The sequence below is a fragment of the Tarenaya hassleriana genome, unplaced genomic scaffold, assembly GCF_000463585.1.
Source record: "Tarenaya hassleriana unplaced genomic scaffold, ASM46358v1 Cleome20, whole genome shotgun sequence".
Classification (NCBI taxonomy): domain Eukaryota; kingdom Viridiplantae; phylum Streptophyta; class Magnoliopsida; order Brassicales; family Cleomaceae; genus Tarenaya; species Tarenaya hassleriana.
The window spans coordinates 2,084,269-2,101,208 of NW_010965373.1; the positions used below are offsets into that span (position 1 = coordinate 2,084,269).

General features: G+C 35.0%; 3 protein-coding genes across 6 annotated transcripts; 1 reads left to right on the forward strand and 2 right to left on the reverse strand.

Moving 5' to 3' along the window:
- Window positions 1-1,962: 1,962 nt before the first annotated feature.
- LOC104813847 (probable 1-acyl-sn-glycerol-3-phosphate acyltransferase 4) lies at window positions 1,963-5,774 on the reverse strand. Of its 4 annotated transcripts, XM_010541627.1 has the most exons (6): window positions 5,522-5,774; window positions 3,950-4,547; window positions 3,631-3,761; window positions 3,157-3,425; window positions 2,473-2,538; window positions 1,963-2,093 (listed from the first exon to the last, which is right to left on the reverse strand). In XM_010541627.1, exons 2-6 carry the CDS (start codon window positions 4,516-4,518, stop codon window positions 1,989-1,991), a joined length of 1,140 nt encoding a protein of 379 aa, XP_010539929.1. In that variant the 5' UTR covers window positions 4,519-4,547; window positions 5,522-5,774; the 3' UTR covers window positions 1,963-1,988. The 4 variants fall into 4 exon arrangements, with proteins under 4 accessions (XP_010539929.1, XP_010539930.1, XP_010539927.1 ...); XM_010541628.1 differs by lacking the exons at window positions 1,963-2,093; window positions 2,473-2,538 and adding an exon at window positions 2,546-2,824 and having other exon boundaries at window positions 5,522-5,773; XM_010541625.2 differs by lacking the exons at window positions 1,963-2,093; window positions 2,473-2,538 and having other exon boundaries at window positions 2,868-3,425; window positions 5,522-5,768.
- A 1,249-nt stretch (window positions 5,775-7,023) lies between these two features.
- Window positions 7,024-8,526, reverse strand: LOC104813849 (elongation of fatty acids protein 3-like). Its single transcript, XM_010541629.1, has 2 exons — window positions 7,777-8,526; window positions 7,024-7,554 (listed from the first exon to the last, which is right to left on the reverse strand). Exons 1-2 carry the CDS (start codon window positions 8,329-8,331, stop codon window positions 7,258-7,260), a joined length of 852 nt encoding a protein of 283 aa, XP_010539931.1. The 5' UTR covers window positions 8,332-8,526; the 3' UTR covers window positions 7,024-7,257.
- A 5,504-nt stretch (window positions 8,527-14,030) lies between these two features.
- On the forward strand, window positions 14,031-15,376 carry LOC104813850 (probable galacturonosyltransferase-like 1). Its single transcript, XM_010541630.1, has one exon. It carries the CDS (start codon window positions 14,078-14,080, stop codon window positions 15,173-15,175), a length of 1,098 nt encoding a protein of 365 aa, XP_010539932.1. The 5' UTR covers window positions 14,031-14,077; the 3' UTR covers window positions 15,176-15,376.
- Window positions 15,377-16,940: the final 1,564 nt, after the last annotated feature.

Below are 16,940 nucleotides of genomic sequence, written 5' to 3' on the forward strand. Positions count from 1 at the left end.
TTTAAGGAAGGGCATGACATAAGAACCATCCCGGAGGGCCGGTGAGTTTGACGGATGATCCCGGCGGCAGAGGGAAACCGCCGTCGCCGAGGGTGTCACCGTTGCCGGAGAGTACGCCGGGCCAAACGGTGTACCGGCAGCTGTTTTCGAGCGTGAAGACAGTCGCCGAAGCACCTGAAAACATAGTTAGAACGAAACAGAACATATCAGCGTGAATCGCCAGTCATGATGACACGCGAATCGAGAAATGTTTTTGTCGGAAAACGTTACATCGGGAACGAAACAGATAAGAACAGATTGATTTTCATGCAATGACAACACACAAATCGAAAAAACCAGACATTTTATGATGAAATTTTAGCGAATTCTGGCATGAATAGTCTCTTCTGTTGAGATCAATGAGGGAGAAATCAGTCAAAGGCAGCTGAAGAACAGTGAAATTACGATCAAGAGGAGTGTACCTGTGAAGAACGCGAAGAACAGAAGATGAAATCTGGAGAAAATGGCCATTTTGATCTGAAAAAGCTGAGAGAATTTCTGTTTTTCGCTGTTCGTTGTTGTTGCTGATGAATGTTGGCAGTTGCTCTCCACCGAACCCTCTATTTATAATATCGTTCCGAATTACAAATATAATAATAATTTAATTTAATTTTTGGACTTCTTGATTTCGAGAAATAAAAATTCTACCAAAATTAAATAAAAAATTGGGAAATAATCTTTATGCTGAATCCGTTTATATGATAAATTATTTTTGTTCTCTTTGTGCGGCTCTTCAAATTAATCCTCATCACATCCACCTTGTTCTTGGTGTGGATTTCATTTTATAAAATTTAAATTTAATATACAGTAAATGGTACCTAAATTGAGGAAACATTAATGTATTTTTTTTTTTGCTTGTGAATTAAAAGTTTAAAACTTGAAATAATAAAAAGAGAGAGAGAGAGAGACGTGAAATTAACCACTTTCACACGTTCACCTGAAGTTCCGTTAAAACGACATTACCCCGCGCAAGAAACTGCCCTCCCTCTGTTATTTTTATTTTTGTTTTGTTTTGTTTTTAAACAACTATTGTATTTTTCTTTATTTTTATTATCACCTCTACACGTAATCGCCACGTACTTTTTTATTTTTATTTTCAATATGCCAATGAATTTAATTTATTGTTTACTTACATCAGTTTTTTTTCATTTGAGCTGATAGAAAATAAACCCATAAATTAGAAAATTATGATTTTCATTTTGAGATATTCCATGAACAAAATTAATCAAACGTATCTTACAAGTTAAATACCAAAGTGATTGTAAATATAAACATTTGATTTTGATCAATGTATTTATTTTGGAGCATTTAGTGAGTTGGGGAAATTAATGTTTATGTTTTTATTCAGACAGAGGAATCATCGTTTAAACTCCATTAAAGACAGATCTCCAACACTACCGTGACGGCGAAGGCACTATAAACCCTAAACGCGTGATATAGGTTACGTGTTTATTACGTAATCCACGCATTCAAAATTTTCAAAAGAGGTAGGACCCTTATATCAATGAAAAATTGTTTAGAAACTCTTAGATTTTGAATGGTTGGAGTTTTTAGAGTTGTTAGAATCCAAAAATAAAAATATTACTATTCAAATTTTTATAAAATTGTTTTTTCTTAAAAATTTGAAAAGCCATTTTGGTGAAAAAATCAATGAAAAACTAAAACTATTTTTTTGGGTTTACAAATATTATAGAATCCAAAAACCAAAAACCCAAAATAAAAGTCATCAAGCATCAACAACTAAAAAAAGAGTTGTGCCTGCGAGTCGGTGAATTCGCATTCGGTTCGGGGTTTACGTAATTGAAATGGATTGTTATTGCAATCCACAACCAATTCGGTTTGTTTCCGGTTTAAATTATGATTTTGATCTAGTACCTGTAATTTTCATTTGTCGGTCCACATAAATGGCTAAATTTTAACCGACAACTGAGTCGAAAGGCATGTCAAAGTCAAAGATACAACATGGTCTGTTCAATGCCTAGAAATGTGATTACAATCATCGTCAAGCTCTGTAACAACTGTATTTTTTTCCCTTTCAGATCCACTGAATATTGCTGAAAAATGTTACAGACATTAAAGATCATAAAGTAAGAACAATGTGATAAGACCCATGACAGAAAACGTGATTTCATAGTGAAGCTGAAACATGAATCCATGTTAAGACAAGAACCAACTTAGATCACATCAATAGAGATAATGTTTTGAGCTCTTTTTTCATGTGGGTTTGATACAAATACAGAATCCACATTAGCTTGTTTGGCGTTTTCTAGTTTCTTACCGGAGAAAGTCGGTGTCTATCAAACACAAAACATGATCTCACTCTTGCAACTGCTTTGGATAAGGAGATCAACTGAGGTAGGACCCAACATTTTGACACACTTTTAAGGAAGGGCATGACATAAGAGGATGGATTGTAAAGAAACAAGAATCTACCTCGCAAGATCCCGAGGGGCAGTTACGCCCTGCAGGAGATCGCGCTTCTGGCCTTTCTTTCGCCATCTGCAAAAGAAGGTTAACAATGTTTGTTGGACAGAAAACTTCTGCCTCTTCCGTCACCTACTGAGGTTGTCATGCAGAAACTTCCTTAACCGACCAAACCAGAACATGCTTCTGACAAAGTTGCAGCCCATATTGGCGACAGACTTCTCTCATATCACGACACGGGAAAATCCATGTCGGTAACTTTCTCGAGGACAAAGGGAGTTGTAGATGTTTCCAACAAGCATAGACATCCAAAAGATGCAGTAGATTGAGTCAAAAGAATTTGAGAATGAAAAAGAGCATCCTGGGTTGCAAATTGAGTACAATCAACAAGCAACCATTGATCAGAGAACTAACCGAAAAATTTTATAAAAAAAAAGCTTCAAAGACAGCCTTTTTGGCTCTGGATCCTTCAGATTATTTCTTTGTATGCAAAAGAATGATGTATGTACACAAGAGCTAATGGGTTTTCACTTCTTTGCAAGAATCTCCTCTCAAACAACCGAGAAGAGGAGAGGGTCGGAACTTGTAATAGGTTGCACAAGTTAGATACGTGCAGCTTAGACAGACATACACTTTGAAACCGATATGCGAAGAAAAGGTCAGGTGAATGAACAATGCTGTCAGAGAAATTACCGCAGCAAAAGTCATGATGCATTTCAGCGTCGAGAGTTCATCCTCTGGTCTCTGGTTAGGGAACTGACCCTGAGCTTTGAAATCCGATAGCAGTTTGTCTTTCAACCGAAAGGAATCGATTAACCAAGCGGAAGCCTCTGGATCGCCTGCTGGAACCTCCTTTGTTGCAATACGCCGGACATGGATGTGAACCTCTGAAGGAGCAGTGCCAAACACATTGTCCAAGAAAGATGGACAGATAGGCTTGTACGCTACCGTCAAATCATAGACTGCATTTTCCGGAAGAAAAACATCAGAGCTGAGGAAAGTTCGGGTTTAAGTAACATAACTGCAATGTTATTCACATCAATTACGGTCATGGGATTTATACAAAGTGAGGTCGGTAGACAAGAGAAGGCGGGTTTGCAAATATATAATTCCGTGAAACCCACGACATAAGTGAAACCGAGAAAGTAAAAGTTGTTGAAAATGTACCAGCATCCAAAGAGTTCTGCAAAACTTCCATGCAAATACCGAAACCCCTTGTTTTTGGTAGAAGCACATTTGTTAATGCCGGAAGCCCGACTTCAGCTGCAAATTTTCGGCTTCTCTTGCATTTTTCTTCACTGCACGGCAAAAGAAAGGGAGATTTTAGATAATTTGAAAGAAGAAAAATTGAAAGAAAGTGTTTCAAGAAATCATGGACTACATACTTAACACCTGAAAGAATCATGGTTCAGGTTTATCATATTTGTGAGATTTTCACTCTGATGTTAGACAATTATGTTGAATGAAATAGGGAACAGATAGTTACGTGAAATCGGTTCCCTCGGGGAATAGAGCGAGCCATAACGGGTCTTGAGGATTCTTAAAAGTTGAGAGCGATCGCAGCAAAGCAGGTTCATCGATTTCCCTCCTCCTCTCCACCGGGATGAACTCAAGAATATGAAAGCCCCATCCAAAAATGGGCAATTTCATCAAGCTGCTCTTGAGCACATATTTGATGTAGCCGAGACACCCTTTTCTCAAGGCAATGTTCCACAAGTACATCCAATCCACCTCCGTCCTGTGGTTAGCAATCAGCAAAACACGTTTCTCTCGCGGGATTCTGTCTCCAGACATAACCACCTTAGTCTCGTTGATCTTTTCGAACAGATAAGGCCACAGAGCGAGCCAGAGGCCAAAGATGAACGATGTGACTTTTCTAGATCGGTGTACACTCAGAAGCCGCAGGCCAACAACAACTACGGGCGAAAAGTACACCAAGAACGTAAAAGCAGTTGATAGAAACACCGTTAAGATCATCAGACCCCTCAGAAGCTTTAACGGAGTCAAGGGTCGTTTCTTTAAATCGTCAGAACTCACGGCCATAGCGACGTCCATCTTTCCCAGATCCTCCGGACTAAGACACACTACAAACCCGACAACAAGAACATGTGTATCAGATTCAGTGAAGTTAAATTATAACATTAATAAAAATGAACATATACCAAACCAACCAACCCATCAAACAAATATACAATGACCCAATACCATTCTTATACGAAGGTGTCACTCGAAGATACAAAATCTGAAGCTAAGAAGCAACAAAACACTCCGACTGAGATCACTAATAGAAAGCCCGATGAATGACGTAAATGAAGCATGTTCCTCTCCGTACAAGATATGACAAACCAATAAAAAGGATCCCACTTTGACTCTGTACAAAAAAAGTGATGCAGGAATCTACAAAAAAAAAAATCATTGTATGAAAATCGAAATGCATGATTTACTTTCATAAAAACAGGACATGTTAACAAGCTTCTCAGACATCATGGTTAAGGTAGATTAACTCCATGGAATAAAAAGTTTAAAACTTTGCAGTAAGGACATAAGCATCAGATTCAGTGGAGTGAACAGCCGTAGAAATTATCCGACAATGTCCCCAAAAACATCGAGAACTCAACCAATCAAGAAATACGTATCTGCCAAACGTAAGAACCGAAGATGCAAATCTGAACCTCGGAGGAAGGAGCGCTCACTATACTATCTACGAGTTAAATAACAGAGGAACCAGCGAACAACGTTTAAAAAAAAACCATGGTTCTCTGCGGAAAAAAATCCATCAAACCTTATCCAAACGGATCCAAATTCAATCAATACTGATTCAGTAGAAGCAAAGGCATTAAATCCGACAGAAAACATGCAGAAATCGAGGAACAAACATTCCCGAATCTGGAAACTTGCGAATACCGCAACACAAATCAGATCCCACGTGACGAAGTAGCAAAATCTAACGGAGAAAGAGCAGAGGCACTTCTCGAAAATCTCGAAAAGCCAGAAAAAATATACCCAAAAAATACAGAACGATCACAGACTAAATCCGGAAGAAGAAGAAGGGACGTACCTGGAGAAAGCTTGAGCGCAAACAGTGGATGAGGACGAAGAAGAAGATAAATGAAACAGGGAAGTGCGAATCTCGAAGAATTTTCAGGGAAGGATCTGCCTTGCGGGTCCAATCTGGGGCGCCGGTTGGGATCTGAGACGGTGAGGTGCACAGTAACAGAGCGATGCGATTCGCTGAGGGACACAGAAAGTCAACGTTAATACTGTAGAATGGGCTTTTTTGGTCGTTTGAAGCCGCCGCGATAGTCCCGGAGCTGACACTCGCGACCCGATAAATTTTTATTTTTTTTGGTTAAATGGACCCGATAAAATTCTACGAGACGATATTTATATTAATATTAATATATATTATATAAGTTAAAAAGTTCCAGATAAATTCACGAATCTAATAAAAATGTTATTATAAAAAAAATCGGATAATATACGATCTTGATTCGAAATCCCAGTATAAACTTTAAAATACGAATGTTCAAATTTTTCCCAAAAATCCCTATAATTGTTAACGCTATTTTGGGTTTGGAATCTGACCAACCCCATTCGAGGTAAAAATTGGAAATTTCAGTCAGAGGCCACTTCAGCTATCAGCTATAATACGTGTCAATATATATATGCTATAGGATTAAGAAAATTTTAAATTAGAGGTTTTCGGTTCAAAGTTTCTTCATTAGTTGTGAATATATATGGAAATGTCAAAGTCATTAATTAAATGAAGAAAATTGTATAAGAAGTCATCTCCTCTGCCTTTTTGAATTCTCCGCTTAGAAAAATATTTGTTCTAGAATGTGTATGATATCATATTAAAAATTATTTATATTTCAAATCGGATACGAATATCCGAAAACAACGGATTCGTATATAGATAATAAAATCGGATAATTGTTACGATTAAATGCTAATATTAACAAAATCCAAGATATCTAAACTAAGTCGATATATATATTTATATATATGTATATATATAAATGGGCCTACATAAACTAAAAAATTATAACGGAAACAAAAACAGTTTGAGAAGTTCTCCAATAAAAGATATTGCCAATGATCCAAATCCGTAATCTAAAAATTAAATACGGATGTAACTTTGTAAGAAGTCTAACCGTCATTAACAATTACGTACCAATAAACTTGATTAGCATGGGTTACATGTGTTTAATTAAGTTTTTTAATTCGAACCTGTCAATTTCCAAAATAAACCCACATCTCTAAACCCTGAAACACGAGAAATAATTAGTCGAATATCTAGATTTCATATTTTGGTTTTGATTCGTCCAAGATCTTAACACATGGAGAGAAACTAGCCGAGGATATCTTAAATTAAAAATCGTAAAATTTAATATTATTAAAAATATATATTAATAAAAATTAAACTCGAACCCAATGTAAATAATAAAATCGGAATCGAACTAACGTATGCTATAAGAACTGAACAAAATACGAAGATAAACGATTTGAACCATAATACGAATTCAAATATCCATACTAAGTTGTAAACAATTCTATACGGCGGTTAAATTTGTATCAAAAGTCGATTAGCAAATTTGTACAAATTTTCAGAACCTCTAATTGCTAATAAACACACCACCTAATATACAACAACAAAAGAAAGAAATATCTCCACTCCAATCTTTTAAGAGCAAGATATCTTAATGGAAAAACACTTCAATTACGAAAATAAAGCCACGTGTGTAATTGCAAACAGGGCTCCTTTTTTTAAAAATTATTCTTCTTAATTCTTATTCACGACGCCTTGTGAACGCGAGAGCTTCGCGTTTTGACGAAGAACTTGAGATAGAGGAGAGAGATGGCGGCGTTTAGAACGGAGTTGAAAAGCCAAGCGCCGATTCCGTTGCAGCCGCCGCGTTTGGCCAAGTGGATACACGGAACGGCAATATGGCACGCCGTTAAACATAACAGCAACATGGCTTTGTTGTAGACCACGAACGGGAAACACGCCCCTTGTAACCCTATCCCCGTCCAGAACCTGTATCCGTACACCACGCTGTTCGACATTGTCATCAATAGTATCGCCACTACCTGCCCACAAACCAAAAACAATCGTCCCAATATTCGGTTTAAATTTCGAAGCATAACAAAATTCAACAAGCATTTCATCGAATTCATAATGAATTCGATGAAAACCGAAGCTTCCTAATGAAATTTGAAGATATATTCCGAAAGAATAGCTCGAACAGGGGAAAATTGAACAAAAACCAAAGGGAATAACTCTAAACCGGATTAAACCGGAGATAACCGTACCTGGATGGACTGAGAGAACTCGAGCCAGAGGAAGGACATACAGAGGAGAAAAGATTGGTTGAGGAGCTGAAAGAGACTAAGCCTACGACGTCGTATCACGGAGAAGAATGTACGGAACAGGTGAAGGAACCGCGAGAGGTAGAAGACGTAGGACCAGAAGAATACGCGTCCCGACGGTCTCGTCCCCACCGGAAAACAGAGGAACCACTCGATCGCCGTCGTTCGAGTCCGCCGCCGCCACAGCCACCGCGTGTCGCGGATCTCAGCTGCGGCCGACAGGAGGATCCCCAGGAAGATAACGGCGGATATAACCGCGGTTATAAGGCTGTGGACGGCGGGGATGGGGCCGAGGGGGATGCCATGGCCGTCGCGGCGGCGGATGAGGATGAAGATGAGGCGGAGGAGGAGGTGGAGGGTGACGGCGGCGGCGATGTAGAAGGCAACGGCGGCGAAGAGGAAGGACCACGTGGAGGCGTATGATTGGGTGGGACTCCAACGGAAGTTAACGATCGTCGGGTGCTCTGTTAAGTAGTAGGTGACAGCGTTAGCCGCCATGGGAATGACACAGGGTGCTGCTTGTGTCCGAAGAACAGAGAAATGGAGGAAGAAGAACAAAACAGGGAAACGAGACAGAGAAAGTGTGTTCGGTCGGAGAAACAGAGAGAGAGAGAGAGAGAGAGAGAGAAAGAGAGGTTTGTTAGAGCTGGAAGGCGAAACAGTCAAATTGATCAGCTGGAAAAAAAAAATGGGAGGAGGAGACAGCTTTATTAGTTCCTCTTTGTTGTTCCTCCCTATTTATACTGTTTGTATTTTCTATTTTTTCTTTTTTTTTTCCCTCCGCTCAAACTGTCACACATTTGTGTATCAATGTATGCTCGCTGACAAGGAAAAAATGCCAGTTAAAAAGAGGTTAACTGAAAAAATCTACTGTAATATTTCAGTCGCCAAAAAAAAATCTTTTTGTGAAATGTTATATTAAAATCATTTAAATAAAAATGGAAACTTCTGTTGGTATATATAGAAAAATGAATCCAATAGAAATATTCAATAATATATATTTTATACATAAATAGAATGTTATTTTATGTCATTTTTCAAATCAAATTAAACGAATACAATTCGAATATTAAAATAATTAAAATGTTTTTACTACTAAACTTTAATCCAAATTTAATTTAAATAAAATTCAAATCAAATCTAAAATCGATATGTAGAAATTTTATTACATTATATTCGGAGTTAGTAAGAAAATGTTTTCTTTTTGTCGAAAAAGACAATGTAGAAATTTTATGTGGCCCATTTCAAATCTTTAATTTTTTAAAGATTAGATACTTAAATTGAAAGGTTAAACAAATGAAAAATTTACATGAAATAATTTAAAAAAATTATTAGATTATTTTGCGGATAAAATCGTTTTTTTTAAGCTAATTTGGAACAATTATTATTTTTTTATTGTTTATAAAAGGTCGGTATGTCCTTACATGCTTATTTTCATCTATGACCAATGCAATGCTGTGGTCTGATTAAGTATACCTAAGCACTTACGACGAACGAATAAAAAACGTAAAAAATTAAAATAAAAAATATGCATGTGTACAACGCCGGACAAAACCGGCTACTATTATAATATTATGTTGCATAATTGTTCTTATTATCTAATTACAAATTCAAAAATGGTTACTGTCGGTCAGATTAAAAAAATATTGGATACGAAAATTACACCTATTTTATATTCTTTTTTTTTTGTTGCTTCGTAGTAATAGTTGCATAATAGCCATCTATTATATTTTTAACCAACATAGATTATTTAATATATAATAAGTTGTAGCCACAAGTTAGAAAACAATTAATATATATATATATATATGAGCAAATGAAATATCAAATCCAGTAGATTGGAATAATAATTATCTCGTCAGTCGATTCACATTCCACAAATTCAAAATTTAAAAACGAAATAAAGATTTTCATGTATTTTATGATTTATTAATGTATCATTATTATTGCGCAAACAAATCATAAAATTATTGAAATATTATATATCATAGTAGAAAAATATATTGAAATAAAAAACATTCAATAACTTCTTATTTTCAACAATATACTGTGAAAATCTTAATTATTTAAAAATTCGAATAAATCATTATTTTTATAAATATAAAAAAATATAAATTTAATATTTATCTATTTCAATCCTAATTTAAAATTATATATAAATATCATAAATATATTTAAATCACAACAATTATAGATTTTTTGGAATATGTTAATAAAGATAAAATTTTATTTAGATCTTCTAGATTATTTTAAATTTTATTGGATATTTTTAAAAAATAAGATATTTTAAAATATTTTTAAAAATTAACGTATACATACAGCAATCAAATGTTTCTAGATGTTCGTGTCAAAAAAAGAAAAAATGGAGAAAAATCATATTCCCGAAGCCAAAGAAAAGGATAAGAAGAAAGACGAAGAAATGGACAAAACATATAGATTTAATTGACTGTAAATGCATATACGTATCATATGGATTTAACGGTCCTATGGATAAAACAATAACATTATATCCTTACTAAATTATCTATTTCGGTCAATTTGGAGCGTTTCATTTTCCAAAGATGTTTATCTTATCGTCTTTCTAGAATTCTTTTTAAGCGATTTCTAATTTCTATGCCATTTATATTTTTTACGTATAGGATTTTAGATGTTTTAAGTATATTTGACTTTAATTAATATGAGAATAATATTTAACACATTTTAAGTACGTGTTAGTTAAGGATGATTTCGAAATGGTGTTCTAGAAGCATTCACATTTATTACGCAGCTGGAATATTTTATCTCACATGCAAGAGCATTCTTTCTACGGATCGACGATTACTAGTTAGGATAAAAACAAGAACACGTTTGTTTAGATGCCTTATAAAAGATGTTATTATATAGAAATAACAACAAAGATTGCAAGTTTTTATATATAAAAATCTTAAAATTAGGGAAATCAGATCCCACGTGACGAAGTAGCAAAATCTAACGGAGAAAGAGCAGAGGCACTTCTCGAAAATCTCGAAAAGCCAGAAAAAATATACCCAAAAAATACAGAACGATCACAGACTAAATCCGGAAGAAGAAGAAGGGACGTACCTGGAGAAAGCTTGAGCGCAAACAGTGGATGAGGACGAAGAAGAAGATAAATGAAACAGGGAAGTGCGAATCTCGAAGAATTTTCAGGGAAGGATCTGCCTTGCGGGTCCAATCTGGGGCGCCGGTTGGGATCTGAGACGGTGAGGTGCACAGTAACAGAGCGATGCGATTCGCTGAGGGACACAGAAAGTCAACGTTAATACTGTAGAATGGGCTTTTTTGGTCGTTTGAAGCCGCCGCGATAGTCCCGGAGCTGACACTCGCGACCCGATAAATTTTTATTTTTTTTGGTTAAATGGACCCGATAAAATTCTACGAGACGATATTTATATTAATATTAATATATATTATATAAGTTAAAAAGTTCCAGATAAATTCACGAATCTAATAAAAATGTTATTATAAAAAAAATCGGATAATATACGATCTTGTTTTATATATAAATATATCATATAAATATCTAAAATTTTAATTTAATCTAATTAATACTTTAAATATTAGAATATTTTAAATGTTAAAATATTTCAACTCACAAAATCAATAGTAATTAATAATCTAAACTATTAATTTAAAATATTTTAATATTTGAGATATTAATTAGATAAAATTAAAAGTTTATATATTTATTTGTTATAGTTGATATACTTATATGAAATTTTCTTTAGTAACAAATTATGAAAGGTATTGGAAAAGAGTGTAAATATATGGAGAAATAAGAATGGTTAAAATAATATTGATAAATATATAAAAATCTGATTTTCGGGTTTGGATTTTGACCGGGGCGTACTGAACCGACCCGACCCGTTTAAAACCTTATTTGTTTGTATTGATAAATTTTATTTTTTGCATTTATTTCTTTTAATTAAATCGGATTTTCAAACCGGATAAAAGCCTAATTTAAACTCAGCCCAAAATTCCCAGAATTTGTTTGGGCCTACAAATTTAGATCCAAATCCGGTATTTCTCGGATGGGCCCAAGAGGCAAGAGCCTGTCAAGTTCATCTTGGACCGACGGTCGAGATCTCATGCCATGATCGATGGCCTAGATTGCGCATCTTCTAATGGACGCTCTAGATCCTATTACAAGATCCATGGTCGAGATTCTTCTGAGAATGGACGATTCAGATCATATCTCAAAATCGACGGTCATGATGACACCATTTTATCGACAGTCAAAAGTTCACACGAAATGCCTTTCGTATAAACATTTATCTACACACGTTAAGAACATCTTCAATCATATTCCTAACAATTCGTCAGGGGATTGACATTTCGATTACATTTTGGTCGAACCCAACCAAATCCAATGTGTAATTTATCGTACAAACCGGATAAAACCAAAACCAAATCTAATAAGGTTCGAAACCGGATCCAGTTTTGTTTCACTTACCCTCAAATCGAACCAAACAAACCGAATCTGAAATGTGATAATGCATTTTGAGAATTGAATACGGAATCTCAACTGAAGAGTGGGTTACAAATTCAATGCAACATTCTCGTACATAACGATTACATGCGATGTTATGGGCAACATGTACCACGCTGCAAGACCGATGAAAGTTATGGATGTTTATGTATATCATCAATACACTTGCAATTCGATGTTTCTAACTATTTTTTTAAATGTTAAACATTAATGGATGCATGTTTATTTCATTTCCTATTTTTTTATTTTGGGAAGTTTCACATATATTTATTTATTGTGAAGTACAGAGCCATATAGCTACATTCGTTAGGTTCATAGGATCTGAAGAAAGGCAAAAATTGGTTTGGACATTAGTATTTATTTTCTACCATGAAATAATCCGATATATAAACCTAACATCTAGATATTTATTATATCTAATATTTTTTTGCTTTACCAAATTTTATTCAAGTAAATAATTTATTAGAACTAAAAGAGAACTCTAAGCACTAAAACATCAAAAATCATCACTCAAAATTATTTTTTTTAAAACAAAAACAAGAAAATGCCATGTAAATAATTAAATGAAATTATCTTTTGAAAGAGGGATGGACCCTTTTTAGACTTCGGATGGGATTTCATGAACAAGCCCATTTGTATTTACATAATAATAATAATAATAATAATAATAATAATAATTTATCATGTCTTATTTAATTTTCATTCGAATTCTAAATATCCAAAATATTATTTTACAAAATATGCAAAAGTTCCAGCTATTTCACACTGGCGGATGAGTGGAAAAAAATCTTACTTCTGGAATGAAATATAATCTTTTGTTTGGTCCTACGCGTTTTCTTTTCTTAAAAATATATACGAAAAGTGATATTATTATTAAGAGTTTAACTATTAATAGAGAAAAAAACGAATTTAAAATACATGAAAATTTGATTATGCAAAATATTATTTTGTAATTACACAAAAAAAGTACCATTAAGTCATTAGTTCGTTTGTCATGTGTTTATTAAAAACGTCACAATTGTGACAAAAATTATTACAGTTTTAGAATACAAATATTATCTCATTTTTACTTGAACATATGATATTTTTGTGGATCATTCTATTAAAAATATTTGAAGGTTAGGAGATAGGATTTGTTAGGTCATTAAAATATATATGGTGCAAGTGCTCTCAATTGTGAAATATCATATATTCCAATTTTATAGACGTCCGTCAATATCGATTCATATATATATATATATATGACATAAATAAATTTTATAAGTTTTCTGTAAAATAAAAGAAAAATAGTTGTAATTTTCTTTACAAAAAAAAAAAGAAAATAGAAAATTGAACTAAAATATAAAAGTTTTCACGTCTCCTTTTTCTAAAAATAAATATACCCATTATATCAAGAATTCAAACCTCACTAAATTTAGAGTTATATATATGCATAAAACTAGACCGTGGCAACCCAATGACCGATTCATGAACAAATCACGTACATAATTATGTCATAACAAGAATATTGAAAGTTAAAAGGTTACAAAATTTAGTGAAATAATATTTCATCCACCAAAAATATTTTGTAATCGATAACTTTTTTGTTAGATATAATTAAACGATATTTCAAGAATAAAGACAAGACTATATGAAAAGAGCTTGAAATCTAATTAATTAATTAATTAATCAACTCTTATGAAAGCCCCCAACCTAAGCAAAATCTCTCTCTCTCTCTCTCTCATTTAAAAAGGTCCGATGCCAAACAGAGACTTCCACAAAGAGAGCATGTCTCAACACCAATCTCTCCTCTTGATTCTCTCTCTCATCATCACCGCAACTCAAATTCTTCTAAATCCCACAAATGCCGCAGCAGTTACTCAAAATTTCAAAGAAGCCCCACAGTTCTATAACTCTCAAGATTGCCCCTCCATCGTCTCCGGCGAATCTGATGGCGGAGAATCCATCTTCTGCTCGGATCGAGCCGTCCACGTGGCGATGACCCTCGACGCGGCCTACATTCGCGGCTCCATGGCCGCCATCCTCTCCATCCTCCAACACTCCTCATGCCCTGAAAACATCGTCTTCCACTTCATTACCTCCGCATCCTCCGACGGCGCGTGGTCCCTACGCGCCACCGTCTCTTCCTCATTTCCTTACCTAAACTTTCGTGTTTATGTCTTCAAAGACTCCACCGTCTCCCGCCTCATATCTTCCTCCATCCGCTCCGCCTTGGACTGCCCTCTGAACTACGCCCGGAGCTACCTCGACGGAATCCTCCCGCCGTGCCTTCGCCGAGTAGTATACCTCGACTCCGACCTCGTCCTCGTCGATGACGTCGCCAAACTCGCCGCCACCGACCTCGAAGACGCCGTCCTCGCCGCGCCGGAATACTGCAACGCCAACTTTACCTCCTACTTCACGACAAAGTTTTGGTCCAATCCGACGCTGTCGTCGACGTTCTCCGACCGAAGTCGGAGACCGTGTTACTTCAACACCGGAGTCATGGTCATTGACCTCTCACGGTGGCGCGTGGGCGCGTACACGGCGCGTATAGAGGAGTGGATGGTAATGCAGAAGCGCACGAGGATCTACCAGCTCGGATCTCTACCCCCCTTTTTGCTAGTTTTCGCGGGCCAGATCCGACCGGTGGACCACCGGTGGAACCAGCACGGTCTCGGCGGCGACAATTTCCGGGGGCTTTGTCGGGATTTGCATCCGGGTCCGGTGAGTTTGCTCCATTGGAGCGGGAAAGGGAAGCCATGGGCGCGTCTGGACGCTGGTCGGCCGTGTTCACTGGACGCGCTTTGGGCTCCTTACGATCTTTTACAAACGCCGTTTTCGTTGGATTCGTGATTGATCGCTAATCGTACGGCAAATTGTCGGAAGGGAAAAAAATAAGGTGAAATGGTCGGATTTTGAAACGAGTTAACGGAATTTAGTTTTGTTGGGTGTATATTTAAAATATACATGTAACATTTTTATGTATATTAATTCGATAAACATTTGTTTCCATTTGATTCATAATGAAAATGAAAATGAAAACTTTTCCCCTAATTTCTCTGGTCATGATTGTTATATTATTATAAAGGATTTATTTAATCATGTAATTATTATATATTCGTCTTTTGGAATGTATTTTTTGGATCTACAGGTATCGGTTTTGTATGGTAATTCACGTATTTTTTGTTTTCTAAAATATGATCCCTTCAAAAAATAGCATGAGATTCTCTTCTATTTTAATTGTGTCTATTAAGCTAAATCCATGTATTTTTTTTTCCTTATACAACATTCATATTCACCATCTCAGATCTAAACAGATTTGGAATATTTAGGCGCATATAGATATATATCGTTTGCATTTGATATTACATGTTTATAAAAAAAAAATCATCTTATATAGGAAAATAAATGATATAGATGTGAAGGCATAACGAATTATGTATACAATTATAATTACAAATTTTCGAAGTAAAATTCGGAGGATGGAACATAAAATAGAGTTTCAGATTGTCGCCCTTTGTTTTCTTTGATAAATTATGCTAAAAAAATGGCAAAACTAAATTTATTTTCTATAAAGTGTTTATAAGCTATGGGTCTATGGATATGGACATAAATGTATGTTTCTATTATGTATTGGATGTTTTTGTCGTTATATGGTACTTCTGCTTCTATATTTATCCATTTCTCATATTGATAAATTTTTTTATATTTTCGAATTGGTTTTAAATTTTCAATTGTATATTTTATTTTTTATTGTATCACAAATAAATTTTATCAAATTGTACATTCATAAAATTAACATGTATACACACATATACACCCCTATATATATGTGTTTGTATGAGTGTGTATCCGTATGTATGTGCATGTAAGTGTATATGCATTTATATGTACATAAATTGTGTGTGTATATATATACATAGTTATGTATGTTGTATGTGTGCATATGTGTTCAAATGTGTGTATTTATGGAGGCGTATATATGATCATGTATGATATGTGTATTTATATATAAAGTGTGTGTGCGTACGTGTATTTTTATGTGTGCAAATACAAATGTGTTTCAGAACCCAACAGATTGTAGGCGAGTGGTCAAGTTTGGGGTAGGAGGTAACTCCACCTTGAAGTTGAGTGTTCGATTCCTAGAGGTAATTTCTGGGTTTATATGATCCATATACAAAAGCTGTTCTCGGGTCGAAGGTTTACCTAGTCAGCACGTCCGAAGGATAGCAGTTAGGGATTCCGTTATCCAAAAAAAAAATGTGTGAGTGTGTACGTCTATATATATATATATATATGTGCGTTCGCTATGTATGGGTGTGTAGTAGTATTATGTATGCGTGTGTGTATTTGCACGTAAGCACTTAATAATGGTTATCCCGCCAATGTTATTTATTGGTCCTGCTAAAAATATAATTGAAGCCTTCAGTTGTCGGTGGGAGGATGGGAAATCAAGTCCCATCAAAGCATTGATAGACAATTTGACTTTGACCTTTGAGTTTTTTCACTAACTTTTAAAATACCACAAAATATATATATGTATTTACGAATTAACACCTTTCATAAATTTTGAAATTAACAATTCATTGAAAAGTGTACGAAATATTTTTTTTTTATA